The 25,079-nt window shown below is 42.9% G+C and overlaps 1 protein-coding gene across 5 annotated transcripts in view; it reads left to right on the forward strand.

Annotated features, from left to right (window-relative positions):
- The window catches only part of EGFLAM (EGF like, fibronectin type III and laminin G domains), a 234,149-nt gene that overhangs the window by 104,912 nt on the left and 104,158 nt on the right, over positions 1 to 25,079 (forward strand). For 4 of the 5 annotated variants that reach the window (XR_012413618.1, XM_065546179.2, XM_065546178.2 and 1 more), the window contains exons 2-5: positions 8,845 to 8,954; positions 10,023 to 10,106; positions 21,658 to 21,775; positions 23,320 to 23,455. Coding sequence is in view for 3 of the 5 variants with exons in the window: in XM_005556757.5 (XP_005556814.3) it covers positions 8,845 to 8,954; positions 10,023 to 10,106; positions 21,658 to 21,775; positions 23,320 to 23,455 (448 nt within the window). In the remaining 2 variants the exon portion in view is untranslated. The remainder of the gene's footprint in view (positions 1 to 8,844; positions 8,955 to 10,022; positions 10,107 to 21,657; positions 21,776 to 23,319; positions 23,456 to 25,079) is intronic. The other variant, XM_073993328.1, reaches the window with a different exon arrangement.

Raw genomic sequence — 25,079 nt, forward strand, 5'->3', positions numbered from 1 at the left:
TTTGATAACTAGCAAATTTGAATATTTCCCCATGTGTGTTTACTAGCTATACTTCCTTTTTTCTTTTTTTTTTTTTGCAAATTATCTCTTCATATTTTATTTATTAGGGTCTGAATTTTCTGATTAATATGCATGAGTTTTATAATAAAGATACCCGTTGGCCTCTCATTTTGCTGCAATTATTTACCCCTCCATCTATTGTCTGAATTTTTTCTTTCGTAATTTTTTGAACAGCATAATGAAAGTTTTATGATGTGGATTCCATTATTTTTTAAAAATTTATTTATTTTTAGTCTCTTTTAAGCTTAGAAAGGTTCTTCCTCAAAGTCTGGGTTTAGGGTCGGGCACAGTGGTTTATGTTGTAATCCCGCACTTTTGGAGGTCAAGGCCGGAGGACTGATTGAGCCCAGGAGTTCAAGACCAGTCTGGGTAACATAGTGAGGCCCTGTTTCTACAATAATAATAACAATAGCAAGCAATTAGCTAGATGTGGTGGCATGTGACTGTAGTCCCAGCTACTCAGTTGTCTGAGGTGAGAGGATCAATTGAGCCTGGGAGGTGGAAGCTGCAGTGAGCTGAGATCACACCACTGCACTCCAGCCTGGGTGACAGAGGGAGACCCAGTCTCAAAACTAAATAAATAAATAAGTAAATAAATTTTAAAAGTCTAATTTCAAAATTCAATTATTTTCTATAATTTGAGATCCCATATTTAACTGATTCATCTGGAATATTTTTGGTATTTGGTCCAAATGTCTGACTGGGCCACCTGTCACTCACCAGCTGCAGGTGACCACACCTACAACTTCATGGGTGGTCAAGCTGAGTCACTTCCAGCTGAGTGACTGGCATCCTCCTCCTCTGTGTTGCCCAAGCTAGAATCCTTGAAGTCACCTAATTTCTACTTTCTTTCTCTCTTTCACTACCCACATCCACCCAGCCATGGAGTCTCAATAGTTCTATATTCGTGGTTCATCTGCCAGTTCTTTGGGGAAGAGTATATGCTGCTCTCTCTGCCTGGGACCCTTTTCCCTTCCTTATTCTGTCTGCCTCGTTCCTATGGGTCTACTGCACAGAGCCTGGTATGTCCTTGCTATGGGCCACTAAAGTACTCCAACTTCCTAACCCTAATTCTCACACCCAATAGTAATATCCTGCTAATTTGTGTCCCTGTGTCTCTCTTCATCATTAACGTAGAGACTGACAGTGCGTGGTATGTATAGGGTGCTCAATATGTATGTTAGGTGTGTGAAAGAGCAAATAAATGAGTGAAAATGCCAATAAAATAGGAGTCATACCTAACCAGGGCCCAGCAGGGTCTGATTTAAATACTTTTCTACAGAATATGAAGGTAAAGGGGATAGCATTATAATTCATGCTTTTTATGGGTGCCAAGAGGTCATGGATACCTTAGATTGGCTTGTTCACCTTCTGGGTGACTGTTTTATCCTCCTTCTAGATGCCATTACTATAATGCAAAGCCTGGAAAAATAAAAACTGCATTTTCCAGACTATCTTGTAGCCCATATTCTGGATGTCAGTTAGGTCCCACCAACTGGATATACTCTTGAGAGAGAGGGAAGGCAGAGTGGGGTGGAGGCCATTTTCCTGCTGTTATATCTCTAGCCAAGCAAGGCCATGAAAACATGAGAACGCATCATTCCAGGGCCCATCGCCAGTCTTGTGGGCGTCTGGAAGCAGTTGTGGCAGCAGTAAAGCCAGTAGTGAGGGCGAAGGCAGAGGCGTCCTGGTTCTGAATCACCACTAGAGCATTCTCTCATTCATTCTTTCTCTCCCTCTCTCTCTCTCTAATAGAGCCATTGGAGACTCCAGAATTAATTTCTCCACTCTTTCTACCAATTTCCATAACTATCTTCCTGTTTAAAATACCTAGAACATTTCTATTTTCTGTACTGAACCATTACAGATACACAAGGGATAGAAGAACTGGTTCCCCTCTTAGTGACCCAAGGAGACCGCCTTGATCAATTGCAATTTTTCCCGGAGCAAAGGAAGCAAGAAATACTCCTAAGACTATGGGTGAGGCTATGCTTACTGGTTATTTTACGGTTCCACAGGGGACTGATAAATCATTTCGTTATCTTTCTCCCCACTTTTCAGCCACCTTTAAGACTATGTTAGAATAGGCCTCTTCACTTGGCAATAAATATGGCCAGTACTGGATAATTACACAGGGGGAAACAAACAAAACTACCTGGAGAAAATATAGGTGAATAATTCAGATCTTTCCCATATTAAGGGTACTTATAAATCAGTGAGAAAAAAACTAAAACCCAATTGAATATGTGCAAAATACTTGAAAATAGGGAGAAAAATGGCCAAAAAAGATGCTAAAATATTTAAGCTTTTTAAAACCAAATTTGCCAAGGTTTTAAAAGACTATTTAGAGTTTCAAATTCATAGTAAAATTGAGAGGAAGGTAGAGAGATTTCCCATATACTCCCTGTCCCCATGCATGCATAGCCTCCCCGCCATCATCATCCCCTACCAGAGTGGTGCATTTGTTGGTGAACCTACATTGACACATCATTCTCACCCAAAGACCATAGTTTACATTAGCGTTCACTTTTTCTGTTGGGCATTCTGTGGGTTTAAACAAATGTATAATGACATGTATCTACCATTATGGTGTCATATAGAATAGTTTCACTGCCCTAAGAACCCTCTGAACTCTGCCTATGCATCCCTTGTTCTCTCCTAATCCCTGGAAACCACTGGTCTTTTTTACTTTTGCCTTTTCCAGAATGTCATAGAGTTAGAATCATACAGTATGTAGCCTCTTCACATTGGCTTCTTTCACTTAGGAATAACCACTGAGGTTTCCTCAACGTGGAAACTTGGAGGATTGAGACTATGGATGAGGCTGTGCTTACTGGTTATTTTATGGTTCTACAAGGGACTGATAATTCATTTCCATTATCTTTCTTCCCACTTTTCAGCCACCTTTAAGACTATGTTAGAATAGGCTTCTTCACTTAGCCTATTCTAAGGCTAAGTGAAGGAAAAAGGAAAAGTTTCCTTTTCGTAGCTTGATAGCTCATTTATTTTTAGCACTGAATAATACTCTGTTGTCTGGAAATACCACAATTTATTTATCCATTCACCTACTAAAGAACTTCTTGTTTACTTCCAAGTTTTGGCAATTATGAATAAAGCTGCTGTAAATATCCATGTGCAGGTTTTTGTGTGGACATAAGTTTTTGACTCCTTTAGGTAAATACCAACGAGTGCACATGCAGGTGGTGTGACAAGTATGTTTGATTTTGTAAGAAACTGCCAAACTGCCTTCCAAAGGGGCTGTACCATTTTGCATTCCCACTGGTGATGAATGACAGTCCTGTTGCTCCACATCCTTGCCAAAATTTTGTCTTATCAGTGTTCTGGATTTTGGCCATTCTAATAGGCATACAGAGATGGTATCTCATTGGTGTTATAATTTGCATTTCCCTGATGACATATGATGTGGAGCATGTTTTTATATGCTTACTTGCCATCTTGGTATCTTTTTTGGTGAGGTGTCTGTTAAAGTCTTGGTTCATTTTTCTTTTTCTTTTATTTGTTTTCTTTTTTTCTTTTTATTTTAGGTTTGGGGTACATGTGAAGGTTTGTTACATAGGTAAATATGTGCTATGGGGGTTTGTTGTACATATTATTACCTCACTCAGGTATTAAGCCCAGTACCCAGAAAAGTTATATTTTCTACTCGTCTCCCTCCACCCACTCTCCCCCATCAAGTAGACCCCAGTGCCAGGACCAGCTCAGTCAGGGAAACCCTAACCCAGCGGTGCTAGAGGAATTAAAGACACACACACAGAAGTATAGCGTGTGGAGTGGGAAATCAGGGGACTCACAGCCTTCAGAGCTGACAGCCCCAAACAGAGATTTACCCACATATTTACTGACAGCAAGCCAGTAATAAGCATTATTTCTATAGATTATAGATTAACTAAAAGTATTCCTTACAGGAAACAAAGGGATGGGCCGAAATAAAGGGATGGGCTCTGGCTAGTTAGCTGCAGCAGGAACATATCCTTAAGGCACAGCTCGCTCATGCCATTGTTTGTGGTTCAGGAACACCTTTAAGAGGTCTTCTGCCCTGGATGGGTCAGGTCTTCCTTGCCCTCATTCCGGTAAACCTACAACCTTCAGCGTGGGCGTCATGGCCATCGTGAACATGTGCTGCAGAGATTTTGTTTATGGACAGTTTTGGGGCCAGTTTATGGCCAGATTTGGGGGCCTGTTTCCAACACCTCAGTGTCTATTGTTTCCTTCTTTATGTTCCTAAGTTCTTATTATCCAGCTCCCACTTATAAGTGAGAACATAGGGTAGTTGATTTTCTGTTCCTGCATTAGTTTGCTAAGGATGATATCCTCCAGCTCCATTCATGTCCCCACAAAAGACATGATCTCGTTCTTTCTATGGCTGCATAATATTCCATGGTGTATAGGTACCACATTTTTAAAATCTAGTCTGTCATTGATGGGCATTTAGGTTGATTCCATGCCTTTGCTATTGCAAACAGTGCTGCAATGAACATTCACATGCATGTGTCTTTATGGTAGAATGCTTTATATTCCTCTGGGTATACCCAGTAATGGGATTGCTGAGTCGAATGGTAGTTCTGCTTTTAGCTCTTTGAGGAATTGCCATACTGCTTTTCACAATAATTAAACTAATTTATATTCTCACAAACAGTGTATAAGGGTTCCCTTTTCTCCACAATCTTGCAAGCATCTTTATTTTTTGACTTTTTATTAATAGCCATTCTGACTGGGTGTGAGATGGTATCTCATTATGGTTTTGATTTGCATTTTTCTAATGATCAGTGGTGTTGGGCTCTTTTTCATAGGCTTGTTGGTCGCCTGTATGTCTTTTTTTGAGGTGTGTGTTCATGTCCTTTGTCTACTTTTTAATAGGGTTATTTTTCCCTTGTAAATTTAAGTTCCTTATAAACGCTGGATGTTAGACCTTTGTCAGATTCACAGTTTGCAAATATTTTCTTCCACTCTGTAGATTGTCTGTTTACTCTGCTGATAGTTTATTTTGCTGTGCAGAAGCTCTTAAGTTTAATGAGATTCCATTTGTCAATTTTTGCTTTTGTTGTGATTGCTTTTGGTGTCTTTGCCATGAAATCTTTTGGTCTATTTTTCACTCAGGTTGTTTGTTTATTTTTATTGTTGAGGTTTTTTTTTTTTTTTTTTTGAGATGGAGTTTTGCTCTTGTTGCCCAGGCTGGAGTGCAGTGGCACAATCTTGTCTCATTGCAACCTCTGCCTTCTGGGTTCAAGTGATTCTTCTGCCTCAGCCTCCCAAGTAGCTGGGATTACAGGCTTCTGCCATCACAGCCAGCTAATTTTTGTATCTTTAGTAGAGATGGGGTTTTGCCATGTTGGCCAGGCTAGTCTCGAACACCTGACCTCAGGTGATCCACCTGCCTTGACCTCCCAAAGTGCTGGGATTACAGGCATGAGCCACCACACCCGGTCTGTTGAGTTTTAAGAGTTCTGTGTTATCTTAGTTTGTTTGGCTGCTATATCAAAATACTATAGATTGGGTGGCTTATAAACAACAGAAATCTATTTTTCACAGTTCTGGAGGCAGACAAGTCTAAGACCAAGGCACCAACAGATTTGGTGTCTGGTGAAGGCTCACTTCCTGGCTCATAGACAGTTGTGTTCTTGCTGTGTCTTCACATAGCAGAAGGGGAGGGGGAGCTCTCTAGGGTATCTTTTATAAGGGAACTAGTCATGTTCATGAGGGCTCTACCCTCATGACCTAATCACCTCCCAAAGGTCACATCTACAAATATGATTACATTGGGAATAAGAGTTTAACATATGAATTTTAGAAGGATAAATAGAAGAAATTCTAGAAATTTAGAAGGATAAATTTTAGAAGGAAAATAAATGTTTTCTCTATAGCATTTGCATATTTTGGATAACAGACCTTTATCAGATATTTCTTTTGCAAATATTTTCTCCTAGTCTGAGGCTTTTTAAAAAAATGTTTTCATTCTCTGAGCAAAAATTATTTAAAAAGTGGTAGTAGTAAGACCTGGTGGGGCTGTGTAACTTTACACTGTTACTTATACATCTCATACCCCACTATAAACTTCTAAATTGGTTAATTTTCTAAATGTAAGTTTGATGATATTTATTAGAAATCTTTAAAATATTCATTCCCTTAAATCAGTGGTTCTCAACTGGAAGCAGTTTTGCCCCTTGGGGAACATTTGGTAATGTGTGGAGATGCTATTAGTTTTCACAATGGGTTGGGGAGTACTACTGTCATTTAGTGGGTAGAGACCAGGGATGCTGCTCAACATCCTATAATTCAAAAGGGCAGCCCCCACAAAAACTAGGCAGCCCCAAATGTCAATAGTGTCAAGGTCGAGATACCATCTTAGACACAAGAGCTCTGAATTTACCCACATAAATAATTGAATGCACCTAAAGATTTATTCATTTACTCTTTTGGAGAGAGCAATAAGTCATTAGTAGTAAAAATGAAAATGTATATACTCGATAAATTTTACAGGTATCCATCCTAGAAACACTGGCACATGTGCTCAAAAAGGCACATACATAGATGTTCTTTTCAGCATTATTTTTACCAGCGATATTTTGAAAATAACTGCAATGTCAATCAATGGAGTAATAATAGTTAATGTACACGCATGCTCTGAAAAGCAGAGTTTCGGCCATCCAACCTCCCACTACTCTTTTCTATGATTCTATCGTCCTGCGGGGTTCCTTCTTTGCTGTGGATGGGCTTGGTGGAAGAACAATTCCCAGAACTGGTCTCATCCGGTCATTTCCCAGTTTAGAAACCAGAAAGGACTACTCCTTCCTGCCGCTTGGTTGAGCCAAGAGGAAGCCACGTGGCCTAAGTCTAGCCAATCAGATGAGACATTAAATCGTGAACGATTTAATGGCAGAGTGAGAGAGATCGTTAAGAATTAAATCTCTGAGTGGTGACAATCGTAGGTGTATATGGGGCAGAGGGGAGCTGACTTTTGGCCTCATGGTTCCTGCTGACAGCGCTGGGCTTCTATTTCTCAATCCATTAGAAAAACTTTGGTTTCTGTTATTAAGAACATTGATGACAAGCCCTAGCAGCAGTCCTTTAAATAGATACATTAGATCTCTGTGAGTTGCAAAGGATCCTAACTGATAAGCTGGAGAATTACATGCAATAGTTAAAAAGAAAGCTCACCAGTACATATTAGTAAGTGGAAAATCAAGTTGCAGAATGTTCATTCACTTAAGGAATGTTTATTGTGTTTTTGCCATGACTACTTTCTGTACTCTGAACAAGATAGACCTGGTCCCTGCCTTTATGGAGCATTATTTAAGACAGCAAAATATTGGGAATAAATTGCCTAATAATTGTGGGATGACAAATGCTGTTTATTATGGCACATGTGTTATATGGAAAAATTTACAGCCATTAAAAATAATGATTTTAATGATTGTAAATATGCTGTTTGTACTATATATATACTAAGTCAAATAAGACTTAAAATTGTTAACATGTATGTATATATACATAATCACTATACATAACAGAACAATTTAAAAATTACATACATATGACCGGGTGTGGTGGCTCATGCCTGTAATCCTCCCACTTTGGGAGACCAAGGCGGGCGGATCACGAGGTCAGGAGATCGAGACCATCCTGGCTAATGCAGTGAAGCCCCGTCTCTACTAAAAAATACAAAAAAATAGCCAGGTGTGGTGGCAGGCGCCTGTAGTCCCAGCTACTCAGGAGGCTGAGACAGAAGAACGGCATGAACTCGGGAGGCAGAGCTTGCAGTGAGCTGAGATCACGCCACTGTACTCCAGCCTGGACAACAGAGCGGGACTCTGTCTCAAAAAAAAAAAAAAAAAAAAAAAAAAAGTTACACACACACACACACAAAGTTGAGCATCCCAAATCCAAAAATCTGAAACCCTAACTGCTCCAGAATCCAACTTTTTGAGCACTAGTATGATGCTCAAGGGAACTGCCCATTGGAGCATTTTGAATTTGAGATGCTCAACAGTTAAGTATATTGTAAATATTCCAAAATCCAAAAAAATCTGAAATTTCAGATAAGGGATGTCAACTGTATAGAAGCACACACACACACGCACACACACAGTTTTTTTAAATCGCACGTGACCAACAGGAGATAGACCACAATGCTGTCAAGACTCATTTCTGAACGTTAGAATTAGATATAATGTTTTATGTTTTCTAAATTGTGGCAACCTGTATATATTATTTTATAATTATAAATCTTATCATCTATAACTATGAAGTTACTTAAGATAAATAGATAGTAAAGCATTTGAAATTTTTAGACTTCATTTTATACATAACTATATTTTTGAAATGTCCCACAATAGGAATATCCTAGCTATATAAGCGAATACATCTATATAATGTATACATACAACATATATGCTATTGAGTAAATACAAATGTGCCTGTCATCTTACTTTAATACATTTTAAGTTTTTAGAGTCAAGTCAGAAGTATTTGTGGTCTGTGCTACCCTGAATCTCCCTTTGCTGGTCCCTGACCTATTAGAAGTTACCTGAGAGAATGAGGGCAATAGCTGGACTGATTTATCTACTGATGCCAGGTTGGGAGGGGATAGTAAAGTGAGTGAGGTCAGCTGAGAGAGGTGTGGTGTATCAGAAATTGACTGCATTTCTGGAATTATCTTTAAGTAGGCTTTTCATCTATCAGAGAACACACTCTTAAATCTTGTGTAAGTATACTCAAGGTGGGATGTGTGGAGCTTCTAACACAATCTCTTTTGTTTGGGGGCAGGCAAGGTAGGGGCTCCTCTTGACATCAAGCTGGGCGCATTGAACTGTACGGCTTTCAGCATCCAGTGGAAAATGCCAAGGCATCCTGGGAGCACCATCCTTGGGTACACTGTGAGTCCACGGGCACGGGAGTTTCCTCAGTGGGTGTGTTGTGTGACTGTATGTCTTTCTCATCCTTGCTTTTTCTAGATATCTGTCCTTCCATATCAGTAACTGCCCCATTCTCCCTCCATAAAGCTAGAAGAGATGTCCCCCTTTGAAGGATATTTGTAAATGCCCTGAATGTCACATCACATCTGCATTACTCACTTAGGATCTATCCAGTCGTTTCTCTGTTCAGCTGTGGGAAAATATAAACTAAAAGGATGTGGTTGTTGCTATTCAATTGCCTATAGTCAAATCTGGAGAATAAAGTATGAACATGGGAAAGAGGAAATCACTGTGGAATGTTGTCAATAAGTACAAAATAATGTAAAGTAAGAAGGTGGGTAGGCAAGATGGAGGAAGCAGCAGAGAATGCATTCTTACTTATCAGAGGCTGCAAATTGGGCTGATATCTTTTCACCAAAATGTTTTCTTTGAATAGTGTTTTTAGAAATGAGTCAACTTTGAGAAGTCAAGACATTTCACATAAATGTTTGGAATTGTAAACTCTCTGGGATATGGGGAGAGCTGGCCACACTGGGTCCACATTCCTATCCACCTGCTGGTACTGAGCTGCTCTTTTTAGATGAGCTGTAAGACCTCAGTAACACCCCAATCCCACCACCTGCTGCTGTCTCCATTTCACCGAGGGACAGTAGCCATTGATAATGGCCCTCATCCTATTGTTTTCTAAAAGTAGAGGAATATATCTCTGGACTCATGTCTTATTGAAAGTGAGAAAATGAAAGATTACCCGGGCGGCTCATGCATTTTGGGAAAAATAACAAGAGCCATGTCCAGACCTCTGCATCTCACTTCATTGATATGTGTCTTCCTCCTGGACTCCGCAGGCTTCTGAGTTTGCAACACCCCCTACCCAATCCAAGTAGGTCTGATGTGTGTTCCCGCAGAACTAGTGCACGTGACGTTAGGCGACGCACCTCAGAGCCTGCTGCCACTGTGAGTGCAATTACAACCTTTGATCTTACACAAGCACGGGCTCTGCTCTCACTGGGGTGTCTGCATCTTTTCAAGGTCTTTTACTCTGAGGTTGGCGCAGATAAATCCCTGCAGGAGCAGTCGCACAGCGTGCCTCTCAGCCGGGACATCCCGACCACGGTGAGTTTCTCCATCCTGGCAGCCCCCTCAAAAGCACGTGGGCGCTATTCGGGTGGCTTGCTGATTTGGTGTGTGTGCTACTGTACATGTAATAATAACTAATGCTTCTAATAGTCCGTTAGGATTTCCCAATGTCATCCATGTACATTTCCTCTGAACCATGCCATCTACATCTCTGGAAAACAGGCATCTGACGAAAGGGTCCTGGCGTAAATGCTTCCATCCTGGACTCAACCCTATTTTATCATGCAAGAAAACTGCCACCTTACAGCTGGTTTTTCCCCTTCTTTTCTTCACAAAGTTCAGTTCTGTTTTTTTTTCTTAATCCCAATAAAAGCTTTATACATAAATATGACGCATTTGTATCTTCCCAGCTGCCTGAAGACACAATGCAGAAGAAGAGGATGTAATTTGAAATGTATATTTAAATGGTCCAAGTTGTTTATTTTTTTTTCAAGCCCAGCACCCCGTCCTTCCACTAGCCAATTGTTGGGTCCTCATCTATTTTCTTTTCTGTTTCTCGTCAAGGTCTCTTGAGTGAATTTTTGGCCTTAGGCATCTTGTATTTTCTTTTCTTTCACTCCCCTTCCTCATTCTGCCACAACCTCAGGCTAGAGCCTTTGGAATTGCTCTACAAGGAGTTAGCACCAGTGCTCATAACACTATTATAACGGTGGTGGTGGTGCTGGCTCCTGTTTGATCCGTGCCTTTCTTGGCGGCAGCACCTGAGAGACCTGTTTGTCATCCATGATAAGGAACTATCACTTATTGAGCATCTGTTACCTGGCAGCCACCACCCTTTGCTTTACATTTGCTTTGCCACTTACTCTTCACAACTATCCTATGACCTCATTTTATGGACAAGGACGCTGAGACTCGGAGAGGTGAAGTAACTTTCCTCAAATCATACATTAGTGAGTAACGGCATCAACTGTAAACTCAGAGCTGACTGACCTCTGAGCCCCTGCCCTTGCTGGTTCTACCAAAGCTCTCATGACTCAGAAGGAATAGATGCACATTTCCAGCTTGCTTTTTTTTTTTTGTATGACATGCATTTAAGCTCAAAATAGACTTTTGCTTAAGCGTCCAGCATTGGCCGCAGAAGTTGTCAACCTCAGCCTCTATAGTTTACCCTGTCTGAAGAGAGGGAGGTGGGTTGGAACTTTCAATAAGCTCATTGACCTCACCAAGAAGCCTGATTGTCCCTAGTAGTATCCCCAGCCACCCCAGCCTGGTGTCCTGCAGGGCTCACTGCTTGACCTGGAACCTAGTTCAGGTATCAAGAGTGACACATGCCTTTGAGTCTAGGCAGTGCCTCTGAAATTGATATCCTGCCCATCACAGAACCTGGGCTGAAAATTGGCATCTCTCTGAAGGTCACTGCTGTATAAACCCAAAACAGGGCTGGGAGGGAGACCAGCACTCTGGACTTTTAGGCCTGTTTCTTCCATTTACAGGTTGGGTAGTGTTGGTCAGAGTCACTTAAACTGTCTAAACCTCAACTTTTTTTCCGTGATAGAGGTGTAATAATTATTCTCTTGTGAGGACCAAATAAAAGCCACGTGGGTGGTAGTTATCATTCCCGATGACTTATATGTTAATACATTCTCTCCATTATCAGCATCTAGGCATTAGAGTACGCTATCAAATTCTGCATTTGATCATCTTGCCAATTTTGACAAACTTGCATAGGGGTTACTCTATGCCCAACATAAGACAACACACAGTCCCTGTTTGGGGGCAGCTTTCCGTCTTCTGAAAACCACATCCACACAGATAAAACAATTAGGGAGCAACATAAGATCAGATGTCGTTATTAACATGCTGCTTAGTAGACAAGGTTTGAAGAGGGAGAGGTGAGTGTGGGAACAAGTGGTCAAGAGGTGAAAGTTGGGACTGAGGACTGAAGCAGGAACTTTCTGGAAAGGCAGACTCAAGGGAGGGACATCCCAGTTGGAATGGTTTGAGCCCAGGGAATGAATGAGCATGAATGTGTCCACACATGTCTCTCTCTCTCTCTCTTGTTCTCTCTCTCTCTGTGTGTGTGTGTGTGTGTGTGTGTGTGTGTGTGTGTGTGTGTGTTTGGGGGTAGGGAGGGTTGGGGGTGGGGAGAGTTGCAGAATAAACAGAATGAAAAGAGGAAATCATGACTACACATAAAGGCAGTGATTCAGCAAGGGAGTGGGAGGAGTCTGATATAGCAGAATGTGTCCTGGATTCTGATGGACTTGTGTTCAGATTTCTGCATTTCAACAAAACAGCTGCTTAACCTTATAGGTCTCAGTTTCCTCATTGACATAACAGGGATCCCAAAAATATCTATATCATAGTGTGTCTGTGGTTCCCAAACCATGTGCCAGGGTGCTCCAGGGCTCTGCAGCAGGCTCACAGGGGCACAGTAGAATATTTAACATTTTTGAGGAAAACAGCAACATCTGTGTGAATTACTGTATTAGTCCATTCTCACGCTGCTAATAAAGGCACTTGACACTGGGTAATTTATAAAGAAAAGAGGTTTAAATGACTCACAGTTCTGCATGGCTGGGGAGGCCTCAGGAGACGTACAATCATGGCGGAAGGCACCTTTTCACAGGGCGGCAGGAGAGGGAATGAGTGCTGAGTGAAGGGGGAAGCCCCTTATAAAATCATCAGCTTTTGTGAGAACTCACTCACTATCACGAGAACCACATGGGATAAGCCACTTCCATGATTCAGTTACCTCCAACTGGTCCCACCCTTGACACATGGGGATTATTACAATTCAAGGTGAGATTTGGGTGGAGACATAGAGCCAAACCATATCAACTATTATTACCAAGTTGTTTGGATATAACTACTTAATAAATGGGCATTTCTTTTGGCATTGAAATGCTATAAATATTACTGACACACTAAGAGTGGCAAGAACAGAGAAAGTTTTAGGAACTCTGTACTATATCATATCATTCTATAGATAAAGATGTGGGTTATTATATCATATCATTCTATAGATAAAGATGTGAGTTATAAGGTCATGATTGTAGAACCTTCAGCACGATGCCTGGCACAGAATGAGAGCTTAGTAAGTGGTCAGTATGATTCATACTTCAAAGATGTGTGTTTGCTGCCCTTGGCTGTGCATGGCAAAAAGGGCAGGTGCTATACAGATTTGTTTTATTCATGCAAGTTTTTGTTTTTACTCTTCAAGTTGCCTCTGTTTTTTCCCCTCTCCAGGGACAACCTGATCATCAGGCAATTTCTGTAAGCATGTTTTAGAAAATTTAAATACCTGTCCCAACCCAGGATTCAGGGGATCTCTTTTCATCAAAATGTTGATTTTCCTGCATCTCCCTCTTGCTGATTAAGGCTCAGTGGAGAGTGCCTAGTTCTAGTGTAAGCACAGACAGCTGAATCTACAAGGTGAATTTTTAATCGTTTAGAGGAAGCCACTTTTATCCTTGCATGTACTTCTTCATCTCACACAGCAGGGTAGGGTTAAGGGGAACCTCTCTGAAGTTTGAAGTAATTTAAGCTCTGGTTCAAGAGTAGGTGAAACAGATTGAAAAGGAGAGAAAATATTTAACTAGTGAACACCTCTCTGGAGGTAGCTCCCGCTCCTTTTACCTCCTCTTTTCTCACTCCCTTATTTCCTCTGACAATTCCAGATTGTGTTTTCAGTAAGATAGGACCGATAGATTTGGTTTTCTGGATTGAATACCAAAGTGGGGAGTGGGTTGACAAATGGTTAATCTGATTTGACTGATAAAATGACCAAAATACCCTGGCTGATAATGTGGAGTTGGGCTGCATCGTTTGATAATCTGCCTTCTAGAAGCTTCCAATTTGGCAGCATTTCAAGCCCACCTTATCTTTTTCTTAAAATAATACCCTCCAGGTTTCCTCCTGGAAAACAAAATAGTAAAACAAATCAGGGCAATTTGGCAAATTTTTTAGAGTTAGAAATAGATAAGCATGTTTAGGGTGGTGGTCTTTACACTTTTTGATCATGCATACCATCAGTTAAAAATATTTGAACATGCACCAATATATGTATATTTATGTATTTATAAATTATACATCTGCTACTCTACTAATATATTATGTACATTATAAAATCTCACAGAATTTTAAAGGAGGAGATAAAACAGAAATAGAGAGTTCTTGTGTTTTCTTCTGGCATCTCAGTGGGTTGTCTTGCTGTCCCTGGGGATGCACCACCACCCTGCTTTAGAGTCCACTGATTGACCCAGAACTTAGAGAGAGAAAACTTAACCAGGAATCAGAAGGCTTGTTCCTGCTCTCTCATCAGAGCAAGGGTGACCTGAGGTGAAGTCACTGAGCTCTTCTGAATTTCTCTTCAACTGTAAAATGAAGGGATGGGGCTGGGCGCAGTGCCTCATGCCTGTAATCCCAGCACTTCGGGAGGCCGAGATGGGTGGTTCAGGAGTTCGAGACCAGCCTGGCCAACATAGTGAAACCCCATCTCTACTAAAAATACAAAAAAAAAATTAGCTGGGTGTGGTGGTAGGCACCTGTAATCCCAGCTACTTGGGAGTCTGAGGCAGGAGAATCACTTGAACCCTGGAGGCAGAGGTTGCAGTGAGCCGAGATCACGTGATTGCACTCCACCCTGGGCAACAAGAGTGAAACTCCATCTCAAAACAAAACAAAACAAAAAAACAAAAAAAGAAGGGATGGACTAGCAATGATTCTCAGCTGGGGGTGCCTTTGTCCCCTCCTGGGCATTTTGGTGGACAAGCATCAGGGATGCTAACTTTCCTGCAGTACATAGGACAGATCCACATAAGGAAGATTTGTCCAGCCTCCAAAGCTAATGCTGCCCCTGCAGCAAAGCTCTGGAAAATAACTTCCTGTGACCACCCAGAGAATAGAAATCCCTACAACTCCTCCCTCCACCCTGCTCTGCACAGCCGTCCTCAGCGCATTGGAGGAAGGATGCTTGGAAGACAGCACTTTTCTCTTTCTCTGGTGCCTTCCACTGGACGATGCTAGGTCGTCCCAACTTCCACTAAGGCAACTGGGGCCTAGCCTTGACTTGTAGGGTCAACTGTGAGGTTGAATCCAAGTTTACTAGCTATTAATGAAGGTTGTTTTAGAAGAATCATAGACCTTCAGTGTTAAATCTTTGGCCCAGAGAAGCTAAGTGGCATCCCCAAGACCACACAGCTAGGTTAGCAGCAGAACCTGGGTCTCCTGGCTCCCAGTCCAGTTCTCTACTCAATTCATGCCTCCTCTCAACTGTGCTCATCTGAACTAATGAATAGGACAGCCTCTAGACTTATTTCTGAAGCCAAATGATCTGTATTTCAGGCAGTAGGAGGAGAAAGAACAGCAGCCTGTAAGGAGGTAAAGGCGATGTCTGAAATCAGAGTCAGAGACTTCAGTTCAGAACAATTCAACATGATTTTGTCAATGCAGAGTGAAAAGTATGTAGTAAAGAATAGCCTTGCTGGGTGCGGTAGCTCATGCCTCTAATCCCAGCACTTTGGGAGGCCGAGGTGGGCAGATCACTTGAGGTCAGGAGTTTGAGACCAGCCTGGCCAACATGGTGAAACCCCATCTCTACTAAAAATACAAAAATTAGCCGGGCATCATGGTGCATGCTTGTAATCCCAGCTACTCAGGAGGCTGAGGTAAGAGAATCACTTGAACCTGGGAGGCAGTTGCAGTGAGCTGGGATCGCATCATTGCACTCCAGCCTGGGCAACAAGAGTGAAACTCTGTCTCAAAAAAAGAGAAGAGTCTCATCTTTTCTTGGGCTCTTCTTACATGGTAACCCAGGTTGGTTTTGTATATTGGGCCATGTATTAGATAGATATAAGTCTAGCAGGCCAGAAACTCAAATTAACAGTGTTTCTAATGAGATGTGCATTTACATTCCCCCCCCATGGAACTGTCTGGATGTCACCTTCTGGTGGCTTCACTTGATCAGAGAGCCAGGCTCCTTCCAACTCATTGTTCTGCCAACCCCTTGTGCCCTCCCGCCCATGGTCTGGAATGGCTTATGCTGCCACATCCACACTCTGGCCAATAGATAAGGAAAAGAGGAAGGGAAAGACACTCCTTCCTTTTAAGGGAGATCTCAAAAGTTGGCATCAGCATTCTCACTCACAACCTATTGGACAGAATCTAGCCATAGGGCCACACCTGGAGAGAAAGGAGGCTGAGAATGTAGTCTTTGAGTGGCCCAACTGAAATACAGGGATTCTATCATGAGAAAGAAGAGAATGGGATGAGTCATCCAGGTGACAGACCGTGAATGGAGGGAATGGAAAAGGTGGTTGAACATGGGAAAAACCAGGTGCCCGTTTCAGAACTAGTTAGTGATGCTGTGTCTATGAGTCAGGTGATTAGAACTATATAAAGTTTCATGAGGGAAATCAGACCCATGGTTGCCCGCAGTTATATAAACTCTCTGAATCCAGTCTCATTGTCTGCAAAATGGAGACAATAGGACTGATCTCTTAGAGTTGTTGTGAAGATTAAAGGAAATAATGGTGTACAGAGATTTTATAAATTCCAAAATGCTATATAAATGAAAACTATAATGATGATACCAATTGTAAGATGAAAGTTTGTTGTTCTGGCAATCTGTGAAGAAGGCAAGAGTCCTGAAAGTCGCCCGAGCTTTCTCACTGGGCTCAGTGACCAGCCTTGCTTTTCTCTTCTATAGATGTGAATTCACTGCTCGCATGAAGCCGCTCAACAGCGGTGTTGAGCAGACAAAGGGGTTTTGCATTTCAGAAAGAACTAGGCAAACACAAAATAAGGGGTATTTTGCAGCAAAGCACTCAGCTTCACCCAAAAAATGGTGGGGGAAGGGCCTGGGGGAGACTGTTGAGGTCCCTCTGGCCTCTACTCCAGGAAAGCAATTTCCCCCACTCTGTTCCTCACTAACTTGTGGAGAAATGAAGTTCAGGAGAGATAAACATCTTGACTTGTCTTCAGACTTCCACAAGGCAACGAAACAAAGCAAAAGACTGTTTCTGTACTTTGAAAAGAGCATGTTCAGCATCTGCCCTAGTTTGATGCAAGCCTGAAGTGGTGATGGTAAGACCTTTAAGGACAGAAATACAAAGATTTAAGGTGTGTGGTATTTTACTACAAATTGCAAGGATTATCACAAGTTATAATTACATTGAGGATTCCATTTGAGAGGAGAGATGTCAGGGGAGGAAGTGACAGTGAAATCGCTGAATTCAACATGTTTCTGTGGCCCTTACTGCTCAGTCCCCTTGATTTTCACCATTATGCCACTTTCCGGAGTGTCAGTGCAGAAAAAGAGACAGACAGGAAACAGCTGGCTTCTGGGAAGGTCACCCTCTACTCCTCAGAATGCACCCAAGCTGAAGGTAGCACTAATCTTCCATATCCAATAAAGAGTTCCAGTATTTTTTAATCTATATATGGAACTACAAATAGGATTTTGCTTGGTTTTCAGTGGTAACATTTAAATTTCTGATACATTAACGTCCGTGGTCATAAAGTAGTCATAATCTAGTTTTCTCTGATTATGGTAAGTATTGTTTGTTGTTGATTTAAACATTATTTAATATTTTTTGTACATGTACTGGCCAATTAGAACTTGGGCATTGGTGTCAAATGGAGAAGGGCCCAAATCCCTATTTTGCCACTGACTAAATCTTGAGCAAATTGTGAACTTTACAGGGCTTAGGTTTTCTCCTCTGTAAATGAAAATAAGAGTGATACCTACCTCACGAAACTGAAGGAAGAATTAAATAAGGCTACACATAGCCTTCTTTCCCTTTGTTCCTGAAACAGAGAAAACACCCATCACTGGTAGTTAATGGTAGCTGTGCTTGGTATTGAGCGATATCTACAATACTCTCTGGATCCACATCACCACCCACACTTCATCCAGCATCATGACTTCCCAGGAGTAAAGGACCCTAAAGCAGAAGCCTGGGAGAGTGCTGTGTTGGTTCGAAAGTGTTTCTGCTTCCATGAGGAAAGCCTGGAGCGTTAGTCGGGAGAGGAGTGAAAACAGAGGGTTGGATCCACCTGCTGCCTCCAGTCTCTTAACCACCAAACTTGATGTGAAACCTGGAGACAGAAGGTGAAGCTCAGGAGCACAGATGCGAGGAAGTAGAGCCGGAGAGGGGATCTGAAGGCAGGTCCACATGTGCAGCAGAGGCCCCTTGTGAAGCCACATGTAGAATGGAGTGGAGATGGGAGGGAGGGAGGGAGGGTGGGGCAGACTGAAGACCCAGGCAAGGAGTCAAAGGGGCCGGAACTCAGGCACCGAGGTGGAAATGGGACAAGGGAGCAGGTCTGAAAGACGTGGTGGGGTGGCTGGAAGGAGGTGGGCAGGAGAGTCAGTCCTGTCCCAGGAGGTGCTAATCCAGGGCCTGGGGCAGGGGTACTGATGCTGTGAGTCAAGATGCAGGGTCAGTAGTATCAGCTGGCTTCTTGATGAGGTCATCTGTTTACATGAGACATCTTGGCTTGATTTCTTTCTTTCATCATTCATTAGTTCATTTATTCATTCATCAAGAAACATTGCTTGAGCATTTGCTAGATGCCTGGTAACACTATGCTAAGCTTTGGGATGCCAGAGGAATAAGAACTTGCTTACTGGCTTCAAGTGGGTGGGGACAAGGTGACAAATCAACTGATAATTAAAATACAAGGTGAGCGTTGCTCAGATTGAGGTGCACCAAGGACGCCAGGGCAGCCTAGAGAAGGGGCACCTAACCAGACTGGGGCGGGGCCAGAGAAATGAGGTAATGTCTCAGCTGATCTGAGTCATGAAGAATGAGTAGGGGTGAGCCAGGCAGGAGTAGGGAGAAGGACATTTCATGTAGAGGGAGCAGCAGGTTCAAAGGCCCAGAGGCATTGAATGGCATAAATTTGAGCCCTGCCAAGTTCTTAAGTATGACTGGAATGTAGAATGTAAGGAGGGAACATGGTACGGGATGATGCTGGAAGGATAAACAGGGGGACACGAACATGCTCTTCTGAGGGGTTTTAAAGTGTGAAGTATGTGATCAGATTGCGGATTTAGAAAGATAACTAGCATAGCACTGTGGAGTCCAGACTGGAGGTACAGGCAGGGCAGCACTGGTTGCAGGGGAATCAGAGCCCATTGTCATATTTATGAGGACTTGGTCTTCAAGGGCTGTAAGAATGAAATGCAGAAACACATTCAAGTGATATGAAAGAGGTGGAATCTGCTGCATGGGTAACTGATTAGATGGTGGTGAGGGGTGTAGGGTGAACTCATAGAGGAAAGCATCAGGAATTCTGGCCTTGGGTAATGAGAGAGAGAGAGAGAGAGAGAGAGAGAGAGAGAGAGAGAGAGAGAGAGAGAGAGAGGGCAAGCAGTGAAGCTAAGTTTTGGTTTGGTTTTGGCAGTAGGAGGAGGAATGATTAGTTGAGCTTTGGTTGTGTTACACTTGGGTTGCTTGGTAGTCTCTGGGTAGAGATGTTCAAGAGGCACTCCATGCCTGGAGACCAGGAGGCAGGCCAGAGCTAGAGGTGCAGAGTTGGGAGATGTCACCCTGAAGGTGGTGCCAGAAGCTAACGGAATGGGAGAGGAGCGTACCTAAGCAAGACTATGAGGGAGAAGAGAAGATGGTGACAGGGTGAAATCCTGGGAAAGACCAATCCTTACAGGTAGCAGAGAAAGGGGGGTGGATGGAGGGTATTGGAAATGAGCAACACGAGAAGTAGAAGGTGACCACAGAGGAGCAGAGTCATGATTTCCAATGGAGCCAAGAGATTGAAGAAGCAAGGGTGGACAATGGTGTTGAAAGCTGCAACGAGTCATTAAAGACTGAGATGCACCCACTGGATTCACTACGGAGTTGTTACGGTGTCTTGGTAAGAACATCTCAATAGGTTTGTAGTGAGAGTGGCCAGGTGGGCGTAAGTTCAGGAGTAAATAGGAGGTGAGGCAACAAAGAGAACTCCAAGGAGGTTGCCTCTGAGGAGAGGAGCTAGGGGTGCAGATGTGGTAGGGAATTACTGTTTTTAAGGTGTGAGGGTCTTGAGCATAGTAAATACAGAAGGATCTGGTAGATACTGGATCTAGGGGGATCAGGACAATGAGAGGAGGGGGAACAGATGGGGCAGTTCAGGACCTGAGAGGTGAGCCAAGCCCAAGAACAGAACAGCTGCACATTAGAATCACCTGGAGGGCTTTAAACAAATAGATGCCTGGTTCTGTCACCTGTAGATTCTGATTTAAGTGGTCTGGAGTGGAGTTCAGGCATCAGTCGTTTAGATCAACGAGTGATTCTAATGTGTAATCAGGGTTTAAGAACTACTGTAGTAAGTATTCAATAATTATTTGTTGAATGCTTTAAAAAATCATAGGGATGCCCTTAATTCTTCTTAGCAATAATGAATGTTCAAACATCTGTAAAAGAGGTTGTGAAGAAATTATAAGACATGGTCCCCGCCCTCAAGTTGCTTATAATCCCGTAGGAGAAATAGTAATAGTTTTAAATAAATACATTGTAAATGTGTTAAAGTAGTGGCACAATTTTCAGTAGGGTGAGATCACCAGGCCTGCATGGTCAGGGAAGGTGTCAAAGGGAGAGCTTGGCCTTTGGAGTAGTTCGGGAGCCTAGGTAAGCAGAGAAGAGGAAGGTTCCCACATGCCCAAGACAATAGTCATGACCACTCATTTCCTGAGCACATCTTCCATACCGGCTACTTTACACACAGTATCTCAAATGTTACCATCATGCAAGATGGTTTTATGTCACGCTTATTTTACAGAAGAAGAAAGTGAGGCTTAATGAATTTAATATCAAGGACACAGCTAGTAATAAGTGGCAGAATCAGGATTCAAGCCCAGGGCTGGTTGACTACAATGACAGTGCCTTTCCACTACAATGGGCTGCTGCTTCCCACCAGTCTCCCAATTACTATGTAGCACTGTAGCTTTGGGGACACACCACTTTTGCCAAAGCTCAAGGTGGAGAAAGCCCTCTTCGGCTGGGGCTTCCTGCTTGGGGCCCTTTGTGCAGGGGAAGTACAGACACACACACACACACACACACACACACACACACACACACACAGACACACTTTTAAGAAAGTCTTCCTGGTAGTTCTAATGCTGTTTAAAATTTGAGAACTGAAATTCCAGTCCCTACTTTCTAGGTACAAATCAAGACCTCAGTGTGCAGCTGTAGCTATTCCCTGAGCATCTGAAATCTGCGAATGGAAAGAAGGAACTGGAGAATTCCGGCCTTGGAAAGAATCATCACCTGCCCTCCAGCAGCCTGTACTTTGATCAAAGAATTCTGATGTTCACAGTAACATTTGCTAGTGTGAATGTATCCAGTTCTAGGACCATGGATAGATTTCAATAAAGGGCCATCCTCCAGTCTTGGAAAATATGTCATGGTCATTTTTTTCTTGGCAAAGCTTAAAACTGGGCCAGTCCTAGATAAAGCAAAACATTCTCTATGCCAAGCAATTTCACAGGGACCTCGAGATATAAACCTCATGGAAATCATACAATTTGCTCAAACAAATCTTCTGATTGTTGGCATCTTTCTTGTTTGGTCATTGACAGGAGGAAGTGATTGGAGACTTGAAACCAGGCACTGAATATCGCGTGAGCATAGCAGCTTACAGCCAGGCTGGCAAAGGGCGGCTGAGCTCTCCTCGGCATGTCACCACTTTGTCCGAAGGTAAAGTAGGTTCAAATTCATTATTAGGTGGCAGGCTGCTCATGCATCCTTCATTCAGCAAATATCAATAGGGACCTCCTGTGTGCCAAGCACTGTGCTAGGCTCTGGCAATTCAGTAGAAAACAAAAGTAAGCACAGCCCCTGCCCTCTCAGAACTTAGTGGGGTAAGTCAAGACATTCCCTCATTAGTGTGTAGTCACAGAGTGTGATCGGTGCTTCAGCACTGTAGGAACATACAACACAGGGATAACGGAAGAATTCCCTGAAGAGATGACAATTGGTGGAGACAGGTAAGTAAGAATTAAGAAGGTGAGGAAGGGGAGTGGGAGAAGAGATTTATAGGCAAAGGGAATGCAACTAATGTTTTTAGAGGTGGCACCAAGCTGGACAGTAGGGTACAAAGTTGGGTTGATGGTGGTCACTGCTGGCAAGGAGCTTTTTGTGGAAGGAGAAGCCAATGACAAATGAGTGACAGCAGCACTTCTTTTTTTTTTTTTTTTTTTTTTTTTTTGAGACAGTCTCATTCTGTCACCCAGGCTGGAGTGTAGTGGTGCAATCTTGGCTCACTGCAACCTCTACCTCCCGGGTTCAAGCGATTCTTCTTCCTCAGCCTCCCGAGTGGCTGGATCTATAGGCACACGCCACCACACCTGACTAATTTTTGCATTTTTAGTGGAAACAGGGTTTCACCATATTGGCCAGGCTGGTCTCAAACTCCTGACCTTGTGATCCACCTGCCTCGGCCTCCCAAAGTACTGGGATTACAGGCATGAGCCACTGCGCCTGGTGACAGCAGCACTTCTAAGGACTGCACCGGAGGCTGTGGAGCACACGGGAGGGCACACTTCCTCTGCCCCAGCCTCACAGGCTTTCAGAAGGAGTCCTACCTTTGGCCTGAGTTACAAAAAAATGCATAGGATTTTGCTAGGAAGAAAAGACAGGAAAGGTCTCCCAGGCAGTTGGAGTAGTGTGAACAAAGGCTAGGAGATGTGTGTGTCCGGATGTGATCAGAAATAGCGGTCACTTAAGGTGATGGGCTCATGGGTGACTCCTGCCTCTTTACGTAGAAGGGCATTTCCCAAATGACCTACCATTACTATGCATTCTGATTGTCAGGGGCAAAACACACAGAGAAAAGAATGATTGGCAGTGATTGTAAGCATTTAATTTTCCTTGAAGGTAAATATCAGTTCTGACAATGCAAACACAGATGGAAGGCTGTTAGGAGTTGAGAATGTGATAGAAGGTTTTCCAGGGAACTTAACCACTGTGTGACCCAGGGTTAGTGACTGGGACACAATTAATTGGATTTGCAGTCAGGGGTGCAGCGGGGAAAAGGGAAGACCAGCTCTCATTGATTCGAACCTCACACAGTGATCAAGTTGTGATTACGTTTTTGTATTTGTTTGGTTTGGGTTTTGAGGCTGTTCTGAACAGAGATATTTTGGGTATAGGAAGCACTCGTGCTGTTTATGTATTATATTAAACCTCTCCAACGGCTGAGACCACCAGCCTAGTCTAGTTGTGTTTGCTGTCCCACCTAGATTCCTGCCTGCCTCCGGCAGCTCCCCAGCAGCCACATGTCATTGTGGTTTCGGATTCTGAGGTGGCCCTGTCTTGGAAACCTGGAGCAAGTGAAGGAAGCGCCCCTATTCAGTACTATTCTGTGGAATTCATCAGGTAAGTCTGTATGTTACATTCAAAAGTCAAATGTGTGCTGGGCGTGATGGCTCACACCTGTAATCCCAGCACTTTGGGAGGCTGAGGTGGGTGGGTCACAAGGTCAGGAGATTAAGACCATCCTGGCCAACATGGTGAAACCCTGTCTCTACTAAAAACACAAAAATTAGCCGGGCGTGGCGGCATGCACCTGTAATCCCAGCTACTCAGGAGGCTGAGGCAGGAGAAACCTTTGAACCCGGGAGGCAGAGGTTGCAGTGAGCTGAGATCATGTCATTGCACTCCAGCCTGGGCAACAGAGCAAGACTCCATCTAAAAAAAAAAAAAGAAAGAAAAAAAAAATGTGTAGATGTCAGAATTCCAAGCCTGATGTAAGACAATGAGGAGAGTCACCTCCAGGTCTCTACCGCGTGTATATTTAAGAGCGAACACAGGCTTGGAAGCCCATGTATGTACTTGGGCCAGTAATGATCCCCACACCTCTTTGTTGGTGGGTCATCTGGTATCTGTATCACATACCTCTGTATCACATACCTCTTCCTCATTTCCCTGGCACAGTCAGAGACTGTTCTAGGCTCTGAAAACTGCTGAGGTACCATTTCCGATAAGCCTGCCTACATTTCAAGCATGAGCCTTGCCCTCTTGGCTTTGAAATATTATATATCAAAGTAAATATTTGATGATGCTGTTTCTTAGGAGCAGGGGGAAAATCTTTTAAAAACAAGGACAACCCATTGTTTCTTTCACGTCCGTATTGCCTTGGGACAAGTGTCTTGGTTTGGCCTCAATGTTTTTCTTTCATCTGCCTCTCCATTTCTTCTTATTCAGCTTAACAGAGGGTAGAGAGTGACTGGACATTTTTTATAGATATTAAAGCATTTATTCTCAAGTTAGTACTGCTATGTCATTTTAAAGAAAGAGAGAAAGGAAAACAAAGGTCAACAAAAAATTCCCAATCTAAGGTATTTCCTCTGAACTCTAGTTGCTGTTTGATTTTGAATGGAAGCGGTGGCTGGTGAGTGAGTCTGAAAACAATGCTTGTAGAGTTGGGATTCCCTACGTTAAAGGTGATGAGGCTTGTCTGAGGCCTGCTGCTTTCTGCATTCATAAAAAGACTGACTCAGGACCTCATTCCTAAGGTTCTCTGAAACGGGGACAAAGGATTCTCCCAAGATTTGATTAGCTCTACTTCTGTGTTTGACTTCCTAGCCTATTCCTTGGTAATGGAAAGCAGATATTTGTTTCTTCAGAGGTGAGGTACTGCACTGAATCTCTTTAATGCTTGAGTACGGAGTGTTTCACACAGGATTTGTTAAATTACAAGTGTCAGAAGCGTGAAAGGAGAAGATGAGGCAGTAATGCATCAGCTCCTGTTACTGTAAAGTCCAGCAGCAAATCTAAATTCAGGGGAGGCTAGATCCGTGTCAATTCAGCAGTATGACTCCATGCACCTCTCTGCTTTAGTGGCTTCACATTTAGATGGACTTTTCCTATATGGTGGCAAAATGGCCACCAGGCAGTCAAGACCTGCAGTGACCAGCCTATCTCCCTAGGAAGGAGAGTGGCTTTCTCCATGGACCCAGCAAAATCTCAATATTTATTCTCATTGGCCAAGCTGAGGTCC

Source organism: Macaca fascicularis, chromosome 6 (assembly GCF_037993035.2).
Source record: "Macaca fascicularis isolate 582-1 chromosome 6, T2T-MFA8v1.1".
In the NCBI taxonomy this organism is placed as follows: domain Eukaryota; kingdom Metazoa; phylum Chordata; class Mammalia; order Primates; family Cercopithecidae; genus Macaca; species Macaca fascicularis.